The sequence below is a fragment of the Alosa pseudoharengus genome, unplaced genomic scaffold, assembly GCF_046254945.1.
Source record: "Alosa pseudoharengus isolate Yale_2024_CS ecotype anadromous, Long Island Sound unplaced genomic scaffold, YU_APseudo_1.1 YU_APseudo_1.1_scf_16, whole genome shotgun sequence".
Lineage (NCBI taxonomy): Eukaryota > Metazoa > Chordata > Actinopteri > Clupeiformes > Clupeidae > Alosa > Alosa pseudoharengus.
The window spans coordinates 31,257,905-31,280,375 of NW_027468630.1; the positions used below are offsets into that span (position 1 = coordinate 31,257,905).

The 22,471-nt window shown below is 40.9% G+C and overlaps 1 protein-coding gene across 1 annotated transcript; it reads right to left on the bottom strand.

Annotated features, from left to right (window-relative positions):
• Positions 1-11,698: 11,698 nt before the first annotated feature.
• On the bottom strand, positions 11,699-13,791 carry uqcrfs1 (ubiquinol-cytochrome c reductase, Rieske iron-sulfur polypeptide 1). The gene is made up of 2 exons (XM_076287721.1): positions 13,517-13,791; positions 11,699-12,452 (listed from the first exon to the last, which is right to left on the bottom strand). Exons 1-2 carry the CDS (start codon positions 13,725-13,727, stop codon positions 11,842-11,844), a joined length of 822 nt encoding a protein of 273 aa, XP_076143836.1. The 5' UTR covers positions 13,728-13,791; the 3' UTR covers positions 11,699-11,841.
• Positions 13,792-22,471: the final 8,680 nt, after the last annotated feature.

Below are 22,471 nucleotides of genomic sequence, written 5' to 3' on the forward strand. Positions count from 1 at the left end.
CATCTGCCAATTTAAGACCTAAATTAATATAGGCTATTTAATATAGGCTAGGCCTATTTGGTTTGTGAACCACTCCGCTTCAGTCAAGGGCTTGATGGGAGCACGACACAGTCCAAACTGCAGGGTCCCCCTGGGGAAGGGCTGAAGGCATTGAGCGCCTTTAAGAAATGGCAGCCATGTACACAGGACCTATAGGCCTATTTCACAGAGGGGGCATTACCCTAATCAAGAAAATTCTGTAATAATTTCAATATAGCCTAACAAAGGTAAAGTGTAGACAAAACTCCTGAAGCTTCACAAATATAGGCTAGGCCTATTTTATATTTTAAATTACTTCAAAGACCCCACGGAAACCCTGGATATGGTACATTCAATGTAAACCGATAACTCTTGGTTAAATTAACAGATAGCTGGTTAAACAATAATATTAGTTATTTCATTTTCTTAAAGTGAGTGCTGACCAATTTAATTGGTTGTTGAGAAAAAAAATCCATGGACAAATGAGATTGGTTAATGGATAGCCTATGTCTTAGTTAAATTAACCAATATTTGCTTAACTAATGATGATGGTTAATGAATAACTAATGTATTGGTTTAATAATTACCAATATGTTTGTTAAATTAACTAATATATGCTTAACCAACGATATTAGTCGTTTTTTTAACCAATCTGTTTTTAGAGTGTGTGAAATCTATGAACTAATCATGTTTTGGTACTTGTTGTCTAGCAGATACCAGTGAGAATTGAGTGTGGATAATGCAATTTAGTGAGAGTTAGAATCATATAGGCCTTTCAGCGTGATTTCTTTTTGTGGAAAAAATGTGCTGGACTGGGCGGTGGTCATATTTTGTACCGCTCTGCGGTACATCTAGTTACCTTAACGTTTTGACCAGCAATGTATCTATCTTGCCTACCTTGCCTCCCCATTTCTATTTTCGAAAGAAGTAGCCTATGTCCATGGCCAAATCTTATCCTAGTGTTCTAATCCTTGGTGGTTGCGTGCGTGCTTGCGTTGTTATTCTCATTCTCTCTCCTGCGCAAACATTATGTCCTGCATGCCTGCGTGTAGTTCTAGGCTACCCAGATAGCAAAGGGGCTTTGAGGGACGTTGAATCCACGTTTGTTTGAAGCGGCGGAGGTTGATTCAACGTGATTCAATGCCCCTGTGCTATCAGGGTACTGCATAAAGTTTCGCAAATAAATTAGTTTGTTTTACAGAAATGGACTACTGCATGCAGGCTATAACCAAAAGCACACATTTTGTAAATAAGCTGGTCGGATCGCAGGTCGGGTATAATTTTGTCCTAATTAATATTCGCGGTCCGAGTTGCGGTCGGGTTGATTAAAATATTGGGCGACCGCGGGCCGCTTGTGACCAAACCCGCGCAACACTGGTTTGTAGCCCCGTGTGTGTGTAGGCTATGTGTGCTTATGACATTTGCTGGCCGTTTTAACCTTGTAAACGAAAATTTTCGACCAGTTTTATTTGATTCACGTAGGGGGGAGGGCCTAGGAGAATTGTTTTGAGCCGGGGGGAGGCCCCTGGAAAAAACAATTTGACCAGGGGGGAGGGCCAGGCAGAACATTTTTAACCCGATCGTCTGGCGACCGCCCCCCCCCCCCCCCCCCCAGTCCCTTACCTGGTTGTAGCCTAAGTTTTATCCATATGGAGATCTTCAAAGGCTTGCGCTATAATTCCAACCCTGTTTATAAACGAACCTGTCTGTTGCTGACAATCTCAAATTTCCTGTTTAACTCTACAGTACATAGAATAGGCTATAATTGCACAAACATTTCAAATCTCGACTTTAAAACGACAAGGCGTGGACAGGCAAAATAGGCTTTTACGCATTAGGGGTTTGCACCGACGTCACGTTCTGGCCGGTAACTATGGTAACCCAGCACTCAGTGAATGAAGTACAATGGAGTATTATGCACTTTGGATATCTTACGTGATTGTAGCCGTGTCTAAACAACAGAAAAGCTCATCAAAATGCGTCTAAGATGCAAAGGCATATAGGGCAGGACTTGGACCACAAGAAAAGGCGTGATATTTCGAGAAATTACGGATTATTGGCAGCGCAGAGTTGGGTGAGGGAGACGAAGTAGGCCTACCAAGTTCAACCACAAGCGCCCCCCTTCCTCTGATAACTTCTGTCATTATTGTCCCTTCTCCCTGGTTTTTTAATAACTTTTGGAAGTCGATACCTACACCAGATGTTTTTCTCAGTCTGACCTATTGGTACAACCTAAAACACGGCAATAATTAACCATTTTCCTTGACGATGTTAGGGATTTACTTCAGTGCCTAATGCTTTCTAATGAGGCAAGTATCTCCAATATGGCGATGTCCAGATCTGATGACACGCCGTGCAAACCCCTAATTAGGCTTATTCGATCTACGTAATAATCAGGTAATAACGTTCGCAGCGGCCATTTTGTTGATATAGAAAATGCATAGGTGGGTCTATTTAATGCAGCTGTCAATTGACAAGCGCGACAGCACCGGTATGATCGCTGTAGGCTATTTATTTATTTGTACAAAATTTAACGTGATGGTAGGCCTATGTTGTGCAATAGGCCTAGGCTACAGTGCAGGCCGTTCTAACAACAGCAATACAGGCCGTTCTAACAGCAAATAGCCCTAGATTCACCCACTGTCAGAAACATAGCCTACCTGTCAACTTTTTTCCAGGTGTCTTCCTGTTTTAATATTTTCCCGTAAAATATCCCATATTTTATTACTTTCATAACATTAGCCCCATCGGACTTGGCCGTCTCTTTACTGTTGTCCTGTACCCCCTGCCCTTGCAGCGAAAATATGTTTTTAAAGCATCGTTTTGCTTGAGAGTGATCGATCAGAACAGTGTGGGAGAGAGCACGATTTGATTCTCATTAGACCTAGCTTAGCTTCACACCTCGTTTAATTAGTGCAGCAGTTTTGTAGTCCTACGACTTCTTGCTCTCAGCAGAGGGATAGCAACAGAAAGACGAATGTTGAAATTCCCCTGTATTTTGGGTGAGTAACCCGGAAAATCTCCCTTATTTTCGTTGCTCAATGTTGACATGGTCAGAAAACGAGAAGAGAATGAGACTGAGAAGTAGTCAGCGCAGGAGAGACTTGTGGCTACATATGATAAATAGCCTAGGCTAAACTTACAGCCAACTCCTCACATCGCCATTATTATATTTGTATTATTAATACTATATTATATTGTCCTCTGTGGGCTTAAGTTAAATACGTTTTAGACAGCGCAGACAGCTGCCCCTATGCAATGCGGAGACATCAGCAGTAGCCTGATGTAGTCGCCTACCATAGATTACCTTTGGACATAATTGCATTTGCATAGCATTGCTAGGTAGGCAATGTTAGCCAACGTTTACAGTAGCCTAAAGGCTAATATATTTATTCATGATGCGCCCTTTTCAGCTTGTCTTAGTGGCACGGCAAGTGGCAAATAGTAGGAACAAACTCAGCGGAGAAAGATATCAGTAGATACTTCTGATTTGTATAGTGTTTTGTTCACTTGGATTTTGGAAATGTTACAGAGAATATGTTAGCCCTTTCTGCCAGACATGTAGTTGCATCATGGATCCTCCTGTAGAAGTTATCAGACAAAAACGATCACTGGCTAACCCACTTTAAACTACCTTAGCAAAGTCCTTGGCTGCAGGTTGTGAGCAACAGGCAAACGCAAGATACAATTGCAGTCCAATGAGATGCAACTTTATTCTCTGCGATCATGGCAATGTTAGACGATGTCGTTGGTGGAACAAATATAAGTTCGCCGACCTTGACTCAGGCGACTTGAACGCTTGTCCCCTTCAGCTGCGACGTGTGCCGATGTATGAACAAGACAGTTAGGCTAAAAATAAATATCGGGGTAATTTACAGTTGACAATAATGACGGATCTTTACTTAATGCTATTAGATATGGGTCCATACGTTTATTTACTTATATTGACGAGATGAAGCCGTTAGGCTACTGTGCTCTGCTCAGCTCAAATCTACGCGCTACAGGCGATTGTCACATAGAATATAGCCTATAGAACTGGAATGTCATATCAACAATATGGCCGCGGCGGTGTTTGCGAATAAGCCCTATAGGCTACAAACAATTTCCAAATAAGTTTCAGTAGCCTACGCTACGAGCTGGCCTAAGACCCAAAGTGGCAGACGGATAGGTTACATTACAACAGCAAGACAAAATATACACATTTGGACCAAAGGTCCATTTATTCTTTTTTTTTTTTTTTTCAAACTGCAGAAATCAAATTATTAGGCTGTTCGCCTACAATCAAATGAGTAGAACACTTAGGATATGCTTTTGTGAAATTTTATAAAAACGTATAGAGAACGAAAAAAAAACGTTATTAACCGGTTTTGTGGATTTCAGAATAACGTTTCTGTTCCGGTGTTCCAGTTTAGATGGTGAGCAGGTTAACTTGTGATATTTGCATAAAATCCGTGAATATTCAACAAGACCCTGCCCCACTAACACAAAACGTTAAGGGAACGTTCGGGAACGTTAGTGTATGGTTCCCTAAAGGGTAGTTCGAACCAAACCAAAAACTAACGGTTAGGGAACGTTACCTAAGGGTTTCTTAACGTTCCTAAACGTTAAGGGAACCAACCAACCAAAACGTTCTCCTGTGGTTGCACAGTACCTTCACACAACGTTCCCGTTTAGTTGTTATTGGTTGTTTTTGGTTGTTCTGAGTGCACCCCCACGCCAGTAAGGGGGAAGACGCCTGGTCTGCATTCAGAACCGATTGCAGTTTCACGTTGGATTAAACAAACAATAATACTTCGGTAAATAAAATATAAAATATTTTTATAATAGTTTTCTGCTATCACTAGAATACATTCAGAACATGTTTCATTTGTTCCTGTAGCCTACCATTACCATTTTACATTCACACATTTTACATTATTTGCATTCGAGGCTTCTGATTAGGTGGCAATGACGTCAATGGTAATGCGTCTCTATTCATTCCAATTCCATGCCGTGTTAAATGTGTTATATGGCATGATTGCGCCTCTATCAGCTTTAGAAACTGGAGACAATAACAGCTATAGTCGACATAATCCAATCCCTGAAATTGAAAATCTAAAACAGTGAAGTGAAATTAAAACAGCAATTTCACTAATTTCACTACACGTTCTTATCTCTAAACGTCGACGTTCGATGTCATCAGAAAGCGCATTTTGGGATGTCGCATCTCTGTTTTTGCCATAGACAGTAAACGATTTTTGCTCATGTAGACTCAAACCATGATGCAGTATGTCTGCTTACTCGAACAAATAAGGATGCGTAATGTCACACACATGTAGCATTACACTTTTACGTTTAAACATTAAATTAAAAAACAAACTCCATAGACAGAGAAAAAACACAGATGCGACATCCCAAAATGCGCTTTCTGATGACGTCGAACGTCGAAGTTTAGAGAGAAGAACGTGTAGTGAAAAAAGCATGCCTACTTGTTAACAACGCTTTGCTCTGCTTCCGCCCTTCCAGTGCTGGAGATTCACAATTTCACAAGCCTGCAGTGCACGACAGAATATGAAGCAAAATCTTGCCGAAAACATGCGGGAACCGCTATGTAGCCTATAATGCATGTCTGCTTAAGCATCCACACAAAATGTTGTGCAAACAGGAAATGTTTCAAAGTAAATCAGCGAAGGTTTTGTTGGGTTTCGAACATGAGTCTCACTGAGGCAAAATGTTCTAAGCAGTAAGCACTATCACCACTACGCCACAGAGAGCAACACTTGTTATTAGTCTATTAGACTAGTCTACTAGCTTACTAGCTATCCTGATGTCCATGTTAACTGGTGATAGCCTATAACATGAGCAAACACAGCGAATGCATGCTTTGAATAATGCAGATTAATTTTGCCTCAGTAATTTTGCATCACAAACAGTAACAAATGACCCCATCAGACGTTGCTCGTTTTTTGTGCAGAAAGCAAAAATTATGAAGATCACTTGGGCCTCGAACTGCTCACTAAAATAGCAAGCTAGCAGCAATAGTCCACGCTGCTAACCAATTGCACCACTGATTATTTTGTATCTATGCAATATCATGGTGTTCCTATTAAATGAATGTAGGTCTATGTTGTCTTGTGACAGCTTATTTGTCAATTGATCAAGATATTCATTATAGCAAACATCTAGGCTAAGTGAATGTTTTACAACAGGCTGCTGAACGAGCAGTAAGTAGGCTAAACTATTTTCTAATTTAGGCTACGTGGGAATCTGAAACAGCAACATCTGTCATCAAACTCTCTAGCTACATCAAAGTTTTGTAATATATGCTACCATGATAACCATTTTGTGTCGTCAAATTAGGACCAACAAATTAAATAATATTTAACTCAGAGAAAATAAGTTTCATGTGTTCACTTCAAATCATTAGACAGCTCACTGCATAACTTCACCGAGACATGACACTAAGTTATGATAATTTTTGCACATGACTGACGTATTTCATATTATTAACCCCCAAAACGGAATAAAGTGTTATGGGACATGCCAGTTTGTTGTACATCAGTTAGGTTTTGGTATGTGAGGCAAAGATGAACCTATTTTGTTGTTTTGAGGCTTGCATATGCCCATGTTAAATTGTGATGGCACCAGTTAACATGGGCGTATATTTCTCACTTATGTTAACCTGTGTTAACTTTGACTAACAGTTCAATATATACATAGAAATCTGGCATTGATTTCAGCGGCTCTTAGTGTAGTGGTATAGATGATGTAGAAGCTAATCCAATCAACTTTCTTGTCCATGCGTGGTTCAAATCCCAGCTAGATCGCTAGTTTTATTTTTTTCCATTCATTCAGTATGTGTCATATTTGTGGATAATGCTTAAACGGACATGTATTAGACATACACTGGTGATGTTTTCAGCGATATCCGTTATATTGTCTCACTTGCAAACACTTTGTGAAAATGTAGCCTAATATAAACCTGCACTATCGGAGGCAGAGCAGATTAAGAAGTAGGCAGGGTCTTGTTGAATATTCACTGATTTTATGCAAATATCACCAGTTAAACTGCTCACCATCTAAACTGGAACACCGGAACAGTTGAAGACCATTTTGTTTTCGTTTCCATTTCCGCTCCTCGTAAAATTCCGTAAAATTCCGTTCGTTTTCGGTTTTCGTTTTCGTTCCTTGAACCGGTTTGGAGCCCTGAACAAAACTAAAGATAACTTTATGGCAATTCCATGCAAAGGTCATCCTTACCATGGAAAAAAAAAAGTTGTGCATACGCAAATAGAACTGTTGTTAAAATCTTCATTTAGGTCTATATTTTATTGTTTGTAACTGATCTGATTGAATTTAATGGAAAATGACACTCTTTTTACATCATAAATATGGTGTGCAACCATACAGAAACAACATTTTTCACATGGTAATATTATACATATTTCAAAAGTGGATAAATGGACCCAAGGTTCAAACAAATTGTGTCATTTGACAAATTCCAGATTGACAAGGGAATGGTAGAGCAATGTCTATGCTCAGCTTGCCTTTAAGAGCACAACTCCTTACATTTGCAAGGCTTTTGTTTTTAAGTCAGCAAGTTCCATGGCCATGTCACATCCATAACGTTTTATAGGAAAAGTTTATGCTACACATACAGTGTTGATGTGACAATGTCCATAGTGTCTGTGCAAAGCTGATTTATATCAATGTGATTGTGTGATGACCAAATTGTGCCCCTTTCTTACTTTTAAAACCTTTAATGGTGCGTTATGGATGTGACGTTATGGATGTTACATAATGTGAATTTACAAGACTGGGGACTTTATTATACCTCAAAGCCGATAAAACGTCTGTTCTGGTGGCATGTCACTTTCAAAGCATTTCAACTTAGTGTTTACAATTGACATTTCAAAGATTATTAGGATGATCAAAACCTCAGGGAGGCCTTGCCTAACCATTAGCAAAACAAACATAATATTAAAATACCTCCAGTGATTAGCCTAGCCATAGCCTATTTTCAAGTGGCCTAATAACGAAAATCTGAGCAATTATCTTCCTGTAACTATCATACTGTTGTTGTACAGTAACTGGATTATCGTGTTAGCTGGTGAAGATGGCTGACTTTTCAGCTGGAGTTAACATAGCAACCTCCTTCTGTTGCAGATCTGTTCAGCCTGCCGTTCACGTCTGCTTAACACAGTTTAATTTTAAATGTGACGCGATATGACAGCATTTGAAGTGTCAGGTCCTCTGTAGCTAATACCCACAGAGTAACATGAGTAAGGGCAGCAATAAACTAGATGTACCGCATAGCGGTACAAAATATGACCGCCTCTCAGTCCTGCATATTCTCTTCGCAAAAATAAATCACGCTTGTCAATTTGTCTCCATCTCCTACTCCTGCAACTCATGTGCATGTAAATGAGTGTGTGCATATGTGAGTTTGCTTTTGTTTATAAGAGTGTGTGTGAGTGTGTGTGTCTGTGTCTGTGTGTGTGTGTCTATGTGTGTGCATGTGCGTATGCGTGCCTGTGTTTGTGTGTTTATGTGTCTGTGCATGTGTGTGTTTGCTTGCGCACATGCGTATGCGTGCCTGTGTGTTTATGTGTCTGCATTCATGTGGGTGGGTGTTTGTGCATGTGTATTTGTGTGTGTGTGTGCGTGCTTGCCTGTCTGTATGTGTGCGAGTGTGCGTGTGTGTGCGCATGTGTGTGCACGTGCGCGTGCATGTACTTTATGTGTGCAAATCACAAATGAGTGGGTATGGGTTAGGTTGATGCGGGCTCTTGAGACTAACATACCATAAATATTTTGTTATCTTGGGTGCAACGGTTCAGGTAGGGCTAGTTATTTAGGGGAGTGGCCACCAAGTTTCATGTTCCCTGGTGTTTCAGTAACCCGGGAATCACTGACCAAAATTGATGACGGTAAAAGAAAAAAATTAATTTATTTTTTATATTTTAAATGACTTGTCCTGATTCTTCCTGTGGATCTTAGTGGGCACTGAGGAAGCAATAATTTCATCGCTAGTTTTTCATGATTACTATTTCAATTGTTTCATATCAAAATTCACTACTTAATTATGTGTTTTATGTAGTTTGTCGAGGACTGGTTCAGACACGTCACATCCATAACGTGAAACCGTCACATCCATAATGCCAGTTTTTCCTACATAATGCATTACGAAAATGACGCATAGTTTCAAAAACACACTTTTTGTGTTCATTCAAGTCTCCTTCATGCTACATATATCATAGTTTCGGCAGTTTCCTTCAAAATTCACAGAGTTTGTAGAAAACCTGTAATCTCTCACAAAAGTGTGTCCATTTCATGTCACATCCATATGCCTTGTATTCTTAGGATGAAATTGATTATATGAAATTTGAGGATTTCTCAGTATTCAGAGGACAGAGGTTACATTAAAAGTTATGCAAATTAATTCACTGATACTAATTTTGCCCCCACTCTAAGGCATTTTGTTTACCAATATTTTGTTGCGCGCGGAGGGGTAGATGGTGCGCTTAACATTCATTCCTACTGGCGCGCCTGATAGTGACTGCTGTTGTCGCGGCAAGCTTAGGCCTATGCTCCTGTCTCTAAATAGGCACAGTGTAGACTAGACCTACATGCTATGTCGCTGATTTTCTGTAATAAATGCAGCCTGTAGCATAGACTACTTCGGCAAACCCAGACCGGTCGTGGCATCAGTTTCACTTTTAAAACGCAACAGTGTAGCGAGAGGGAGAGTGCGGGCTATTTAATTTGCAGCATGACAGACGAACTCCCATTGTGAGCGCAGTGGCATCTTTAGTAGGCCTAACATTTTTCATTATTATTTTCCCCCAGCAATCAGTACAAATAGCATCAGGTAAATATAACAATTAATCAAAATAGATTTGGCCAAAAGTGGGCCCCCTTTGCGGTCGTGGGCCCGGAGTGACCGCCCCCCCTGCCCCCCCCGCTCCCTCCGCTTATGCAGTGAATGCACAGTCTCATCTGTAAGAAAGTACAGATTTGGTGAAGTCATCAAAGTTGTATGGAACTCTGGAGGGGTCATTGCAAAATATTTTTTGGTGTATATCCAGAAAACATGCTTTCATTTTACTAAATTGTGCGCACGTTTTACTAAATAGTGCACTCATTTTACTACATTGTGCTCTCAATTTAGTAAATCGTGCGCACATTTTACTAAATTGTGAGCACAATTTACTAAATCGTGCACACATTATTATGCTCATTTTAATTTGTGCACGATTTACTAAATTAAACGTACAATATAATAAAAGGAGACCACAATTTAGTATAATGACAGCACTATGTAGTAAAGTGAGTACACTCTATACTAAATTGTGCTCACAATCTAGTAAAATGAGACCATAATTTATTAAAATGAGTCTATAATTTATTAAAATGAGTGCACATTCTCTCAATAAACAAAAATATCTTGCAATGACACCTCCTGGGCTCCGTAATTTTGCTCTGGTAAAGACCGTTTTTTTGTACTATAAGGTAGCCTGGATGCCAGTCGAACTTAGCCCTGCCCACAACATTTGAGGTCGGGAAGTTCGATCTGGACTTCTTCCGCTGTGGAGCACCTACTCCGAACCAGAGCTGTTCGAAGTCATGGTTCAGACCAGAACTCCTGAACGGTTTTGTTCAGAGCTGAAAATCCAACTGGGTTTGACAGAGGACAGATGTAGGTTGCTAGTTACACAATATTAGCTTTCAGTACGATGTCTGTTTTTAAAAGGTAGACATTTAGATTTCGCCATCACGTCTGTTGTACAAGATATTGACAGCGCAATAACCAGAAAACAATGTTAAGGCATTTGTGGAGAAGGCGGCGGCATTTGTGTAGAACCCCTATACCGGTTGAAACATGCACCATAATCACATCCCAATGGAGCAGTGTCAGACTCAAATTCTGACTAGAACTGAGTATGACAACATCAGGCGAACTATAAGGGACATACAGGGAAACTCATAATCTTCTACAATGTAATAACAGAGATACGCTTCCAATATGTGCACAGAGCACACTGTAGTAACATTAATGTTTGGAGTGTGTGCTGCCGTCTCTGCAGTATCATAAAAGCACGCCCTGTACTATGGTGATGCGCGAGGTGATGTGCAAACATGGGACAACCTAAAATCACACAAAACGTATTTTTTCTTTATTTTTGTCTCCTTTATTTGATTTACATAGTTGACACTGCATGTGTATGGGCAACATTTGAATAGAAAAAATAAATCTGTGTTCACACTGTGGTTTGAGGATAAGGGCTCCTCAATACTTATGTACCCACTGGCTCATTCAGCCTTCAACAGTTAAAAAGACCCCAATCAACTCAAAAGCATTCCCTTGCATCTCTGGCATCTCAAAGTGTTCATCTATGGTGAAATCGGTCAAGGCTATAGGGCATTATTTGACTATTTCACATTCTGTCTACTCTGATCATCATCTGCCACGCAATCTGACCTGACTGACATGTACTATGCGTTTCATAGGTACAGTTAAAATTCTTCGGAGCAACTTTCATTTTCCGCTCTACCCCTGTGCAGCAATAACTTTTAATGTTTGAAATCCTGTCCCAATTCAGAGAGAGTAACTTCTGAAAAAATATTCTAGTAGCAATGCTGGATTACAGTGATTGGAAAAAAACAATGTTCTGAGTGAATAACTTAAATCAGGCATTCATATGGGTAAAATGTACATTTATTACAGGAAATCAGCCACCCACTCCCATTCCCTGAATTTATCTGTAAAAGATAGTATCAGAACAGAGAAAAACAAGACAGATCAGATAAACTGCTCACAGGAGAAATCAACAGTCCAACATTTTATCCAACAATAACTGTCTCTTCATCTGGGAACTCGTAGTAAGGGACCTCTAGGTTGAGTGGAGCAGGGCCCTTTCTAATGCGGCCTGATGCGTCATAGTGGGAACCATGGCAGGGACAGTAGTAGCCCCCAAATTCACCAGCGTTAGCAATGGGCACACAGCCGAGGTGAGTGCACACACCGAGGACGATAACCCAAGATGGATTTTGCACACGGTCCTTGTCATGCTGAGGGTCTCGGAGCTGAGACAGATCCACAGCAGCCTCGGTGGCGATCTCCTTTTCTGTACGATGGCGGACAAACAGAGGCTTTCCTCTCCACTTGAAGGTCATGTTCTTGCCCTCTGGGATGTCTCCGAGTTTGACCTCAATCTTTGACAACGCCAAGACGTCAGCTGAGGCACTCATGGAGGAGACAAACTGGGTGACAACAGTTTTGGCAGCATAGACTCCCACCACAGCCGTGGACCCAGTGAGGATGTAGGAGAAGACTCGCCGGGATTCACTGCTCTCCTGGGAGGATTTGTTTGGATCCATCACATCAGGACGGCGGTAATCTGAGAAGTCAGGGATCTTGATGTCTGTGTGAGCAAAGCGAACTCCAGCCCGGGCTAAAAATAAAACATGCACAAGGTTAGACTCATAACAACATCACAGGCAAACAAAGCATGATTACATATAAGAAATGATCATTTTTAACAAGGCATTGGCTATCACTAAGAAATTCACATCACTACAACCAAAAAGATCTGTATTGAAAGGAAAAATGGTGCACACCAATAGTAAGCAGGTCCTATTCCTACATGCACAATGGTCAAGGCAAGGCCCTATGTTACCTAATTACACTGTGGCAACTTTAAAATTGCAGCAGAATAATGATTTCGCGGCTCACAATAAAAAAATGCAACTACTAAGTGTCAATAATTAAGATATTAGATTATGAGACTGATGAGAATCATCGCTACCAGGTATCAATGCTGGCAGTTTACCTTGTCAGAACCAGTCCGTTTTGCGGTCACACCTTTTATCAGCTCGGCATTTAATAAGTTGGTTTGGCAGGCAAGTGTCAGCTATAATGAAGCCAAGTGTTTGACAGCATACCGTTAACGTTACTGCACGGTTCATGCCAAGCTAGTTAGCTAGCTACCGTTAACAGAGACTGCTAACGTTAATATCTGGTAACGTGCATGTTCCGAGATTTCATACTTTGTTTATCTATTACATAATACTTTAACTGGTCTTGCAAAAAAACTTCGTGGGGTTATCGCTCATAGCAAATGTTCTTCTCTGAACCAAACACAAGCTGAGTAAGGTCGTGTCCTTAGCCATACGTATAGAGTTGCTAACTCTGCGGTGTGTCTCGCGACAATAGCTAATAGCTAACAACTTGTAATGTTACCAGCCTATGATCCTAGCACATTAGCTGCTAGTTCATAGCATGTTAGCGGTTCCATCTAGTATTACGGAATTCGTGTTTTAAATATATTAAGCTAGTATGCTGACGCCTCCACCAATACACAATAACTTGTATATCACAACAAACATCGGTAATTTAAGATTTACTGGGTAGAGGAAGCATTATAGACCATCCTTAATGTAGATGTCCTTCACTGTAAATGTAGGCCCTATAATGACGCCAGGGTGCTCGCTTGATTGTAGGTGCCCGGTGACTCACCATTGATGCTGACTGAGATAGCAGGCCCAGTCGTGGGACTTTGGCCATTTAAGGATTCGCGGGTGAGAAACGACTTTTTAAGATCTAATTGCACATGCTCGCTTTTCACAATAACTCCAGGTACAAGGGCTTTGAGTGGTCCAGCCACAGCAAAATTCGTCGCCTGCAAGTATGGGGAAAAGGCCCCCGAACGAGCGGCAAGGGACATCATCTTTCTCGCCGAAAAGCGCGTCGCCGTCGGTCTTGCTCTTCTTGCTTCTTTCCTCTTTCCTTCCTGGACGGTTGCGCAGCTGTACACGTTACGTCGGGGCGTTTCTCGTGACGTCATTTCAGATATGATATTTAGAAATGTGTGTTATGGTTATGGTTATGGATTTAGCAGACGCCTTTGTCCAAAGCGACATATAAATACAAAACAACATAATAATATTTAAAAATGAACAGGGAACAGATTAAAATCTAGGTCAAATATAGTAAGGAGAATAGTTGTAGTACACAATAATATCAATTCAATCAATAGCCTAATAAAAAAAGCAATGTAAAAAAGGGGAAAGGCAATAATAAAACAATAATGTCAATTCAATCAATAATATAAAAACAATAACATGCTAAGACTACATTAAGGAGAATATCAATAATAAACAATAATGTCAAATTAATTAACAGCCCAATTAAAATAAAACAACATTATATAAACCATAACACATAAGCGCTTAAACAACTAAGTATATGTTGAATAGGAATGTCTTTAGACCCCTCTTAAACGACCCAAAACTACCACAGGAACGGAGAGCACTGGGCAGTTCATTCCACCAACATGGAACCACTGAAGAAAAGAGTCTGGAATTAGACCCAGTTTTTATGACTGGTCGACACAACATACGCTCACCAGAAGACCGCAGTGGGCGGTTGGGGATGTAAGGCTTGATTATTGAATTAAAATAACTAGGAGCAGATCTAGTTAGTGTCCTATAGGCCAAAGTGAGAGATTTAAATTTAATTCTGGCTACTATAGGGAGCCAATGGAGAGTAACTAGGAGAGGAGTTACATGTGTCCTCTTTGGCTGATTGAAGACCAGGCGTGCTCCAGCATTTTGAATCAGCTGTAATGATCTTGTTACACAAGCGGGTAAGCCAGCTAATAGTGAATTACAATAGTCCAGCTTAGAGATGACCATGGTCTGAACAAGAAGTTGTGTGGAATCTTGTGTCAGATAAGGTCTGATCTTCCTAATGTTGTAAAGCATAAACCGGCATGATTTTGCAATAGAAGCTATATGCTCAGAGAAGTTAAGTCGGTCATCAATTACAACGCCCAAGTTTCGTGCCGATCTAGTTGGGGTCAGTGAAGTTGAGTCAAGCTGGATGTTAATCTGTTGGGGAATAGCTGTTTTAGCTGGAAACACCAAAAACTCTGTTTTTGAGAGATTAAGCTGAAGGTGCCGATCTTTCATCCAGGCTGAAATATCCTTAAGGCATGCAGAAATCCGGTGGGAAACACTAGAGTCATCAGGTGGGAAAGACAGGTAAAGTTGAGTGTCGTCTGCATAACAGTGATAGTCAAATCCATGGGAGCGAATGGTATCACCTAAGGAAGTGGTGTAAATAGAGAAAAGCAAGGGTCCTAATACTGATCCCTGAGGCACACCTGTGGTGAGGGCATGAGACTTAGATACCTGTCCCTGCCAAGACACGTTGAAAGAACGCCCTTTAAGGTAAGATTCAAACCAGTCAAGAGCTTTTCCAGAAATTCCCAGTTCAGATAGTATAGATAGGAGAATGTCATGGTTAACAGTATCAAAGGCTGCAGATAAATCTAGTAGAATTAATACTGATGACTGAGCAGAGGACTTAGCTACTCTCAATGCTTCAGTCACAGACAGAAGAGCAGTTTCAGTAGAATGACCACTCTTGAAACCAGACTGCATAGGGTCTAGTAGATTATTCTGATGAAGAAAGTCACAAACTTGCTTGAAGACCACTTTCTCCAAAACCTTTGACAAGAAAGGAAGAAGGGAGACAGGTCTGTAGTTCTTCACCTCAGTTGGATTAAGTGTACTTTTCTTTAGCAGAGGTGTAACCCTAGCCTGTTTAAAAGAATAAGGAACTATTCCAGAACTGAGAGAAGCATTAAATACATGTGTGACTGCTGGTAGAACAGCGGGTGAGATAGACTGTAGAAGAGTGGACGGGACAGGATCTAATGGGCATGTTGTTGGACGACATCGCTGAAGCAATTGAGAGACTGCTTCCTCATCAAGAGGAGAGAAAGAGTCAAATGATGGGGTCATACTAACACAAGGCAAAGCCCTCCTTATAGGAGCATCAAACTGAGCACTTATTTTAGCAACTTTTTCAGTGAAAAATGTTGCAAAGTCATTTGCTGACAGTGAAGTAGTTGATGGTGGTGGTGGAGGATTGAGGAGAGATTTGAAAGTAGAAAAAAGTTGTCTACTGTCAGTGGCGCTCTCAATCTTGCTTTGATAGAATGCCTTTTTTGCAAGTGTAACAGTGGATGAAAAGGATGACAGCAAAGACTGGTAGTTACTAAGATCATTTCCATCTTTGGATTTACGCCATTTCCTCTCAGCAGCTCTAAGTTCCTTTCGTACTGAGACTATACTGTTCGTCAGCCATGGATGGCGAGGTTTAGAACGAGTAGGTCTTGAGGAAAGAGGACATGCTGCATTCAGACAAGATGCCAGTGTAGAGCAGAGAGTCTTTGTAGCGTCATTAACCTCAAGTGTCAAGAATGAGCTAGGAGTAGGTAAAGCAGATGTTACTAATGTTGCAAAATGGTCACTTGAGAGGCTTCTGAGATTACGCCGGAACGAAATTATCGGAGGAGGAGCTGCTGGGTTATCCAGGAGACGCACAGAGAATCTGATAAAGTGATGATCCGATACATGTAATGGATTAACCAAAACGTTGTCTGTATTACAGTTACGTACCAGAATTAAATCAAGATCGATCTTTACCAGCCTTGTGAGTAGGAGGACTGTGGACACGTGTGATATTAAATGAGGAGAGTAAGGACAGGAAGTCAATTGCAGACGAGTTATCCAAATGAATATTAAAATCGCCAAGGATTAATAATTGCCATGCATCCATTGGAATAGCAGACAGTAGAATGTCCAACTCGTTCACAAAGTTCCCAAGTTGTCCTGGAGGGCGATAAATAACCACCAAGTATAATTTGTATGGTTCAGTTATCATGATGGCATGATATTCAAACGAGTTGTGGACCTGAGCAGGCAGCAACTGTGTAAACCTCCAATCATCAGAGACGAGAAAGCCTGTCCCGCCTCCTCTACCAGACGAACGACTGGTATGCGAAAAAGCATAACTGGTCGACAACGCTGCAGGCGTGGCAGTATTCTCCGGCCTAATCCACGTCTCTGTAAGCGCAAGCAATTGAAGAGATAACTGTGAGGCCAGAGCAGGAATGAAGTCCGCTTTATTCACTGCAGATTGGCAATTCCACAACCCTACAGAAAAAGTAGGACAAGCCTGCTGAACTGATTGTTGCCTTTCAACACCAGTACGCTTATTAACCTGACCGGATACAGGGATATGTTGAAGGCACATTATTAGAAGGATTGTCAGCTAACAAGACAAGGTGAGACAAGAGTGAAACTTATCTGAGAGGTGCCTTGCTTGTGTCCTTGCTCGGTGGACTCGTCGCAGGTAGACTCGATTCGTCTTGACACGAGTAAGTCTTCACACGAGGACGGCTGCACACGAGCGCTGACGCCTCCGCTGACGCTCCAGCACAATAACCACTTTAAATGCTAGTCCTAATTGATCACGCGGAAAACCACCCCCTCTAAAAACTCACGACACCAAGGCCAGTCTAAGCGCAATTAAACAGACAGCCGTAATGAAAACAATATCAACTACCACTACGGCTAATAACTAGTTTACCAACTTGTAACTATGACAACTACATAAACAAATCCCTTAACAACACGAGACTCCCATACAATTAAAACTTACAGCAAGTGCGGACGCAGCTCCAGAAAAAAACCAGTTGAGTTCAGTAAAGCTAACGTTAACAATCTACTTAGTCCAGCTACACTTAAAAACACCACCCCCTCTAAAAACTCACGACACCAAGGCCAGTCTAAGCGCAATTAAACAGACAGCCGTAATGAAAACAATATCAACTGTGTTGTGATGTCAAGTGTATTTCTCCTGTTGAAAAATAACTAGGCTACTGCAGATTTAATTGCTGCAGTAACTGTAACAAACATAATCTGCTCGGCTCAGGTTAGGCATACTATAGTTTATTTTAAGTTGTAAAGACTATAGTCTACTGTATGATCACTATTATTTTGTTCTACGAATGAAATAAAAATGTTCTGATTCATTGCTCAACCCTAATTAAACTTTCAAGGGATAAAATAAGTAGACCTACACTTGTGTTGCATCATGTGTAGGCCTCAGCCTAATGTCTTGCTTCAGATTTTTTTGTGAATAGTTTTGGGTTTCTTTTTTGTCTACACTCGTGCATTAACTGGAATAGAATTACTTTAGTTTGGAAGGGAAATCCATTAAAGGTACACTATGCCGGTTTAGGTATTTTTGGCTTCTGTAGAGCCCCTCTAGAGTCGCAATATATTTATATTGTAGCAATCTCACCCGCAGACAAGAATCACCTTTGGCCAGGATGGTAATTTATTGGAACAGGCATCAATACAAAACACAGACAATTTCATAGGGCAACACGGGGGTAGTTTCAGCCGCACATGTAACACACAATAAGGGTTTACCACACACATCAACACAAGGGTTTAACACATGAGGTAGGCTACAACTAGGGTTGGGTATCGTTTGAATTTGAACGATTCCGATTCCAATTCCGATTTCTTATTTCGATTCCGGTTCCTAACGATTCTCGATTCCGATTTTTTTAAGAGGCAGGGTCAAAAAAAGTTTAGGATATTTTAAATGAGCTAGCTAACCAACGGTCTTTCTCAGGGTATCTGCACATTTTCCAAGTGCAAATGTAAAGACTTTTAAGACCTTTTCAAGACATCTAAATGAAACTTAAGACTATACCACGGCAAAAAGATATATATGACTGTTTATGCAATAGTTTTTTTTTTCCTACTAATTTTAACCCCCACCCCATTTTGGATGTCTACAGAAGTTACCAAATATATTTTGGCGAAAGAAAAATAATTGTGTGTGAATTACCCTCAAAGCTATTAATGCCCAATTTTAGGGTCTGGGCTGCTTGCTTTTGAAGCTGGCTGTACATATTTGGTTTTGCTTACTGCTGAGGCTGACAGCACCTGTGTCTGTAGTAGCCTAGGCTACTTGCCAAAGACATGTGCACTGGACTGGATTCCCTTCAATATTTTTTTCAAAGTTAGACTAAGCTATTTACATATTTTAATAAGCCTACTTTATATAATTTACGATGTGCAACTATTGTCTAATATGCAGCACAGCAAATTAAAGTTAATCCACTACTTTACATTTTGCATACCAGTTGTATCTAAACCAACCAAAGCTTGACTAAAACATTGTAAAACCATTGACTTGTTTTAAATGAATTAAGAGACAGGTCCTCCTCGCATGATCCTGCTGAAAACTGCTGGTTTCATCTCAAGCACGCACGTATTATGAACGCACGTTTTTTTTTATGTAGCCAGTCGCCGACATTCAAAAAATATGCGGTTATAGTTCACAACTTTTGCGAAGTAGGCCTAGCCTACTGGGAAACGCTGGCAAGCAAGCTGCTGGCAGATATTACAGGTGGGCTATTATAACTTAGACAGATATTTTCTTCCCTGGGCTAGGCCAGCAACACACGCTGGAAAGATGCAAACAGAACAACTTAAAGGAGAATTCCGGTGTGATATTGACCTAAAGTGTGTTGAAACATGATACCGAGTGTGAACGTATGTCTCATAGCCCATCTCGGCTTGTCCCCTGCACTCCAAAATCTGGTGCTAGTTAGCCGATGCTACCAACAGCTTTTTCAGTTGTGGTGCTTCGGCATCGGGCTAGCCATGCAAATAAATAACTGTTTTACACCATTTACGAGGCTCAATGTATCTCCACACTTCATTGGTAGACTACCGAAGGCCCTGACATTTAAAACGAGACATTGAGAACTTTTAAAAAGCACTGGTAGTTTACTTACAAGACGATTTATACAGACAGTATCTTCACGAAGTTTAGCGTTTGCAGCCATCTTGAATTTAGTCACGATAAGTAGAGCGACGAGTAAGAATGAACAGGTATGATAAGGGATCAGATTCCAAAAATAATTCTGTGGAAATGCATGGATTCCAGTTGCTGCTACTGGAAGAAACTGGAATCCATGCATTTCCACTGAATTATTTTTGGAATTAACTGAGGCCAGAGAGATATACAGGTAGCCTACGTGGAATAAGGAAGCCTACGGTAGAATGAGCGGAAGAAAGAGCGATAGGTTGGCCATACGTTCGAATTTAGGCCGGACATATGGATTTTAAAAGCCCTTTAGTAAGTAAACTACCAGTGCTTTTTAAAAGTTCTCAATGTCTCGTTTTAAATGTCAGGGCCTTCGGTAGTCTACCAATGAAGTGTGGAGATACATTGAGCCTCGTAAATGGTGTAAAACAGTGATTTATTTGCATGGCTAGCCCGATGCCGAAGCACCACAACTGAAAAAGCTGTTGGTAGCATCGGCTAATTAGCGCCAGATTTTGGAGTGCAGGGGACAAGCCGAGATGGGCTATGAGACATACGTTCACACTCGGTATCATGTTTCAACACACTTTAGGTCAATATCACACCGGAATTCTCCTTTAACATACAGTATTTCCTCCTGATTGTGAAGCACTGCACATAATTTGACCAGCAGTCTTCGCGTACAATGCTGCGTCGAGCAACGATTTTAGATGCCAAGCGCAAATCCAAAAAGGACAACTAATGAGTGTCCGGTTTGAGGCTGCGCCGGACGCCTGACAGGGCTTTTAAAATCCATATGTCCGGCCTAAATTCGAACGTATGGCCAACCTATCGCTCTTTCTTCCGCTCATTCTACCGTAGGCTTCCTTATTCCACGTAGGCTACCTGTATATCTCTCTGGCCTCAGCTACACCACGAAAACGTCAGGCATATTATTTTGTAGGCTACATAGGCCTACTGTATTATTACCGTTCTCACACATTTAACCACACATAAACCACATTTATCCGTGAAAAACATCTTCACTCTGCAACCACTACACTTCCTCCCGTAGCCTAATAGCCTATTCACTTATACAATTGCGTTTTAAATAGCCTACACGAAACTGGATTGAGACATCACTCGCTCTCTTGCCCTCGCTGGCGGTACCATACGCACATTTAATACCTCTCTTTCGAAAATTCAGTTGTATTTAAGACTATTTAAGGATCCGCGATATTCGATACCCAAGTCTAGCTACAACCGAAGAGACTAACACACTAACAAATACACAACATGGTAAACGCAACTACAAATATAGCTGCAAGCAGCAATGTGGGGGCCAAGCAGTTGAGCAGGAGTTGTCATGGCAACACAATGTTGTTACATTATACACACACCCAATTAACCCCCTGTCCCATACACACACATATACACAGATAAACCTCCTCTCCCACACACCCCAATAACCCCCAACACATACGCATACCTCAAACATCACCAAATGTATTGTGCGTAGTCAGGTTGTAGTCATTTGTCCACATACCAAGTTTAGTGTCGATACGAGAAAGTGTTGATAATTATAGCACCCCTAGTGGTCAAAAGTCACCAAATGTATTGTGCGTCCTCAGGTTGTAGTCACGAGTCCACATACCAAGTTTGGTGTTGATACGAGAAAGTGATGCAAATTATAGCACCCCTAGTGGTCAAAGGTTGCTAAAATTATTGTCTGTCCTCAGGATGAGGTCCCAAGTCCATACACTAAGTTTGGTTTCAATATGTGAAAGCACATATAGCATATATATATATATATATAGATAGCGCCACCTATAGGTCAAAAGTCATCAAATGTATTGAGCCTCCTCCTAATTGGGTCCTGAGACCCTCTACTGAGTTTGGTGTTGATACGCAAAAGCCTTGCTGAGATCACTTCACTTCCTGCCAAACTTGATTGGTCGTCACAGGCAACCGGTTTTGAATATGTCTCCAAAAAGCAATGCGTTTATGAGTCATGGTCTGGCGATCATCTGCGTCAAGTTTCGTGAAAATCGGAGAAACTTTGTGACCTTTGATGCCTTTTAAGTGTTTTTGATGACATCCAATATGGCGGTCGAATCAATTATGTTGATGTCACATGTTGGCATGTGTCGGCCTAAGGACCTTTCAAGGTATTAACAGATATCACTAATATGCTTTAATTCCAAACACATGACCCGTTACAGGCTAAAACGTAATTTTGCTAATTATAGCGCCACCTATAGGTCAAAAGTCATCAAATGTATTGAGCCTCCTCCTAATTGGGTCCTGAGACCCTGTACTGAGTTTGGTGTTGATACGCGAAAGCCTTGCTCAGATCACTTCACTTCCTGTTTGGCGGCTTTGCCGCCAAACTTGATTGGTCACGACGGGCGATGGGTTTTGAATATGGCTCCAAAAAGCAATGCATTTGTGAGTCATGGTCTGAAGATCATCTGCGTCAAGTTTCGTGAAAATCGGACAAACTTTATAACCTTTGATGACTTTTAAGTGTTTTTGATGAAATACAATATGGCGGAAGATCCAACATGGCGGAAATTGACGTCATGGGGTGCGTCGAGTTTGGTCTCATCCAAGGATTCCAAATATACCTTAATGTTCAAAATGTGATGTACGGTAAATGCATAGATGCAATTCAACATTTGAAACGTTGGTGGCGCTAGAGCACTCCAGGTGCAGACTTGAAACTTTGATAAATTAAACATATGACCGTAACGAATCAATGTGCCAAATTTCTCAACTTTTTACTGTATG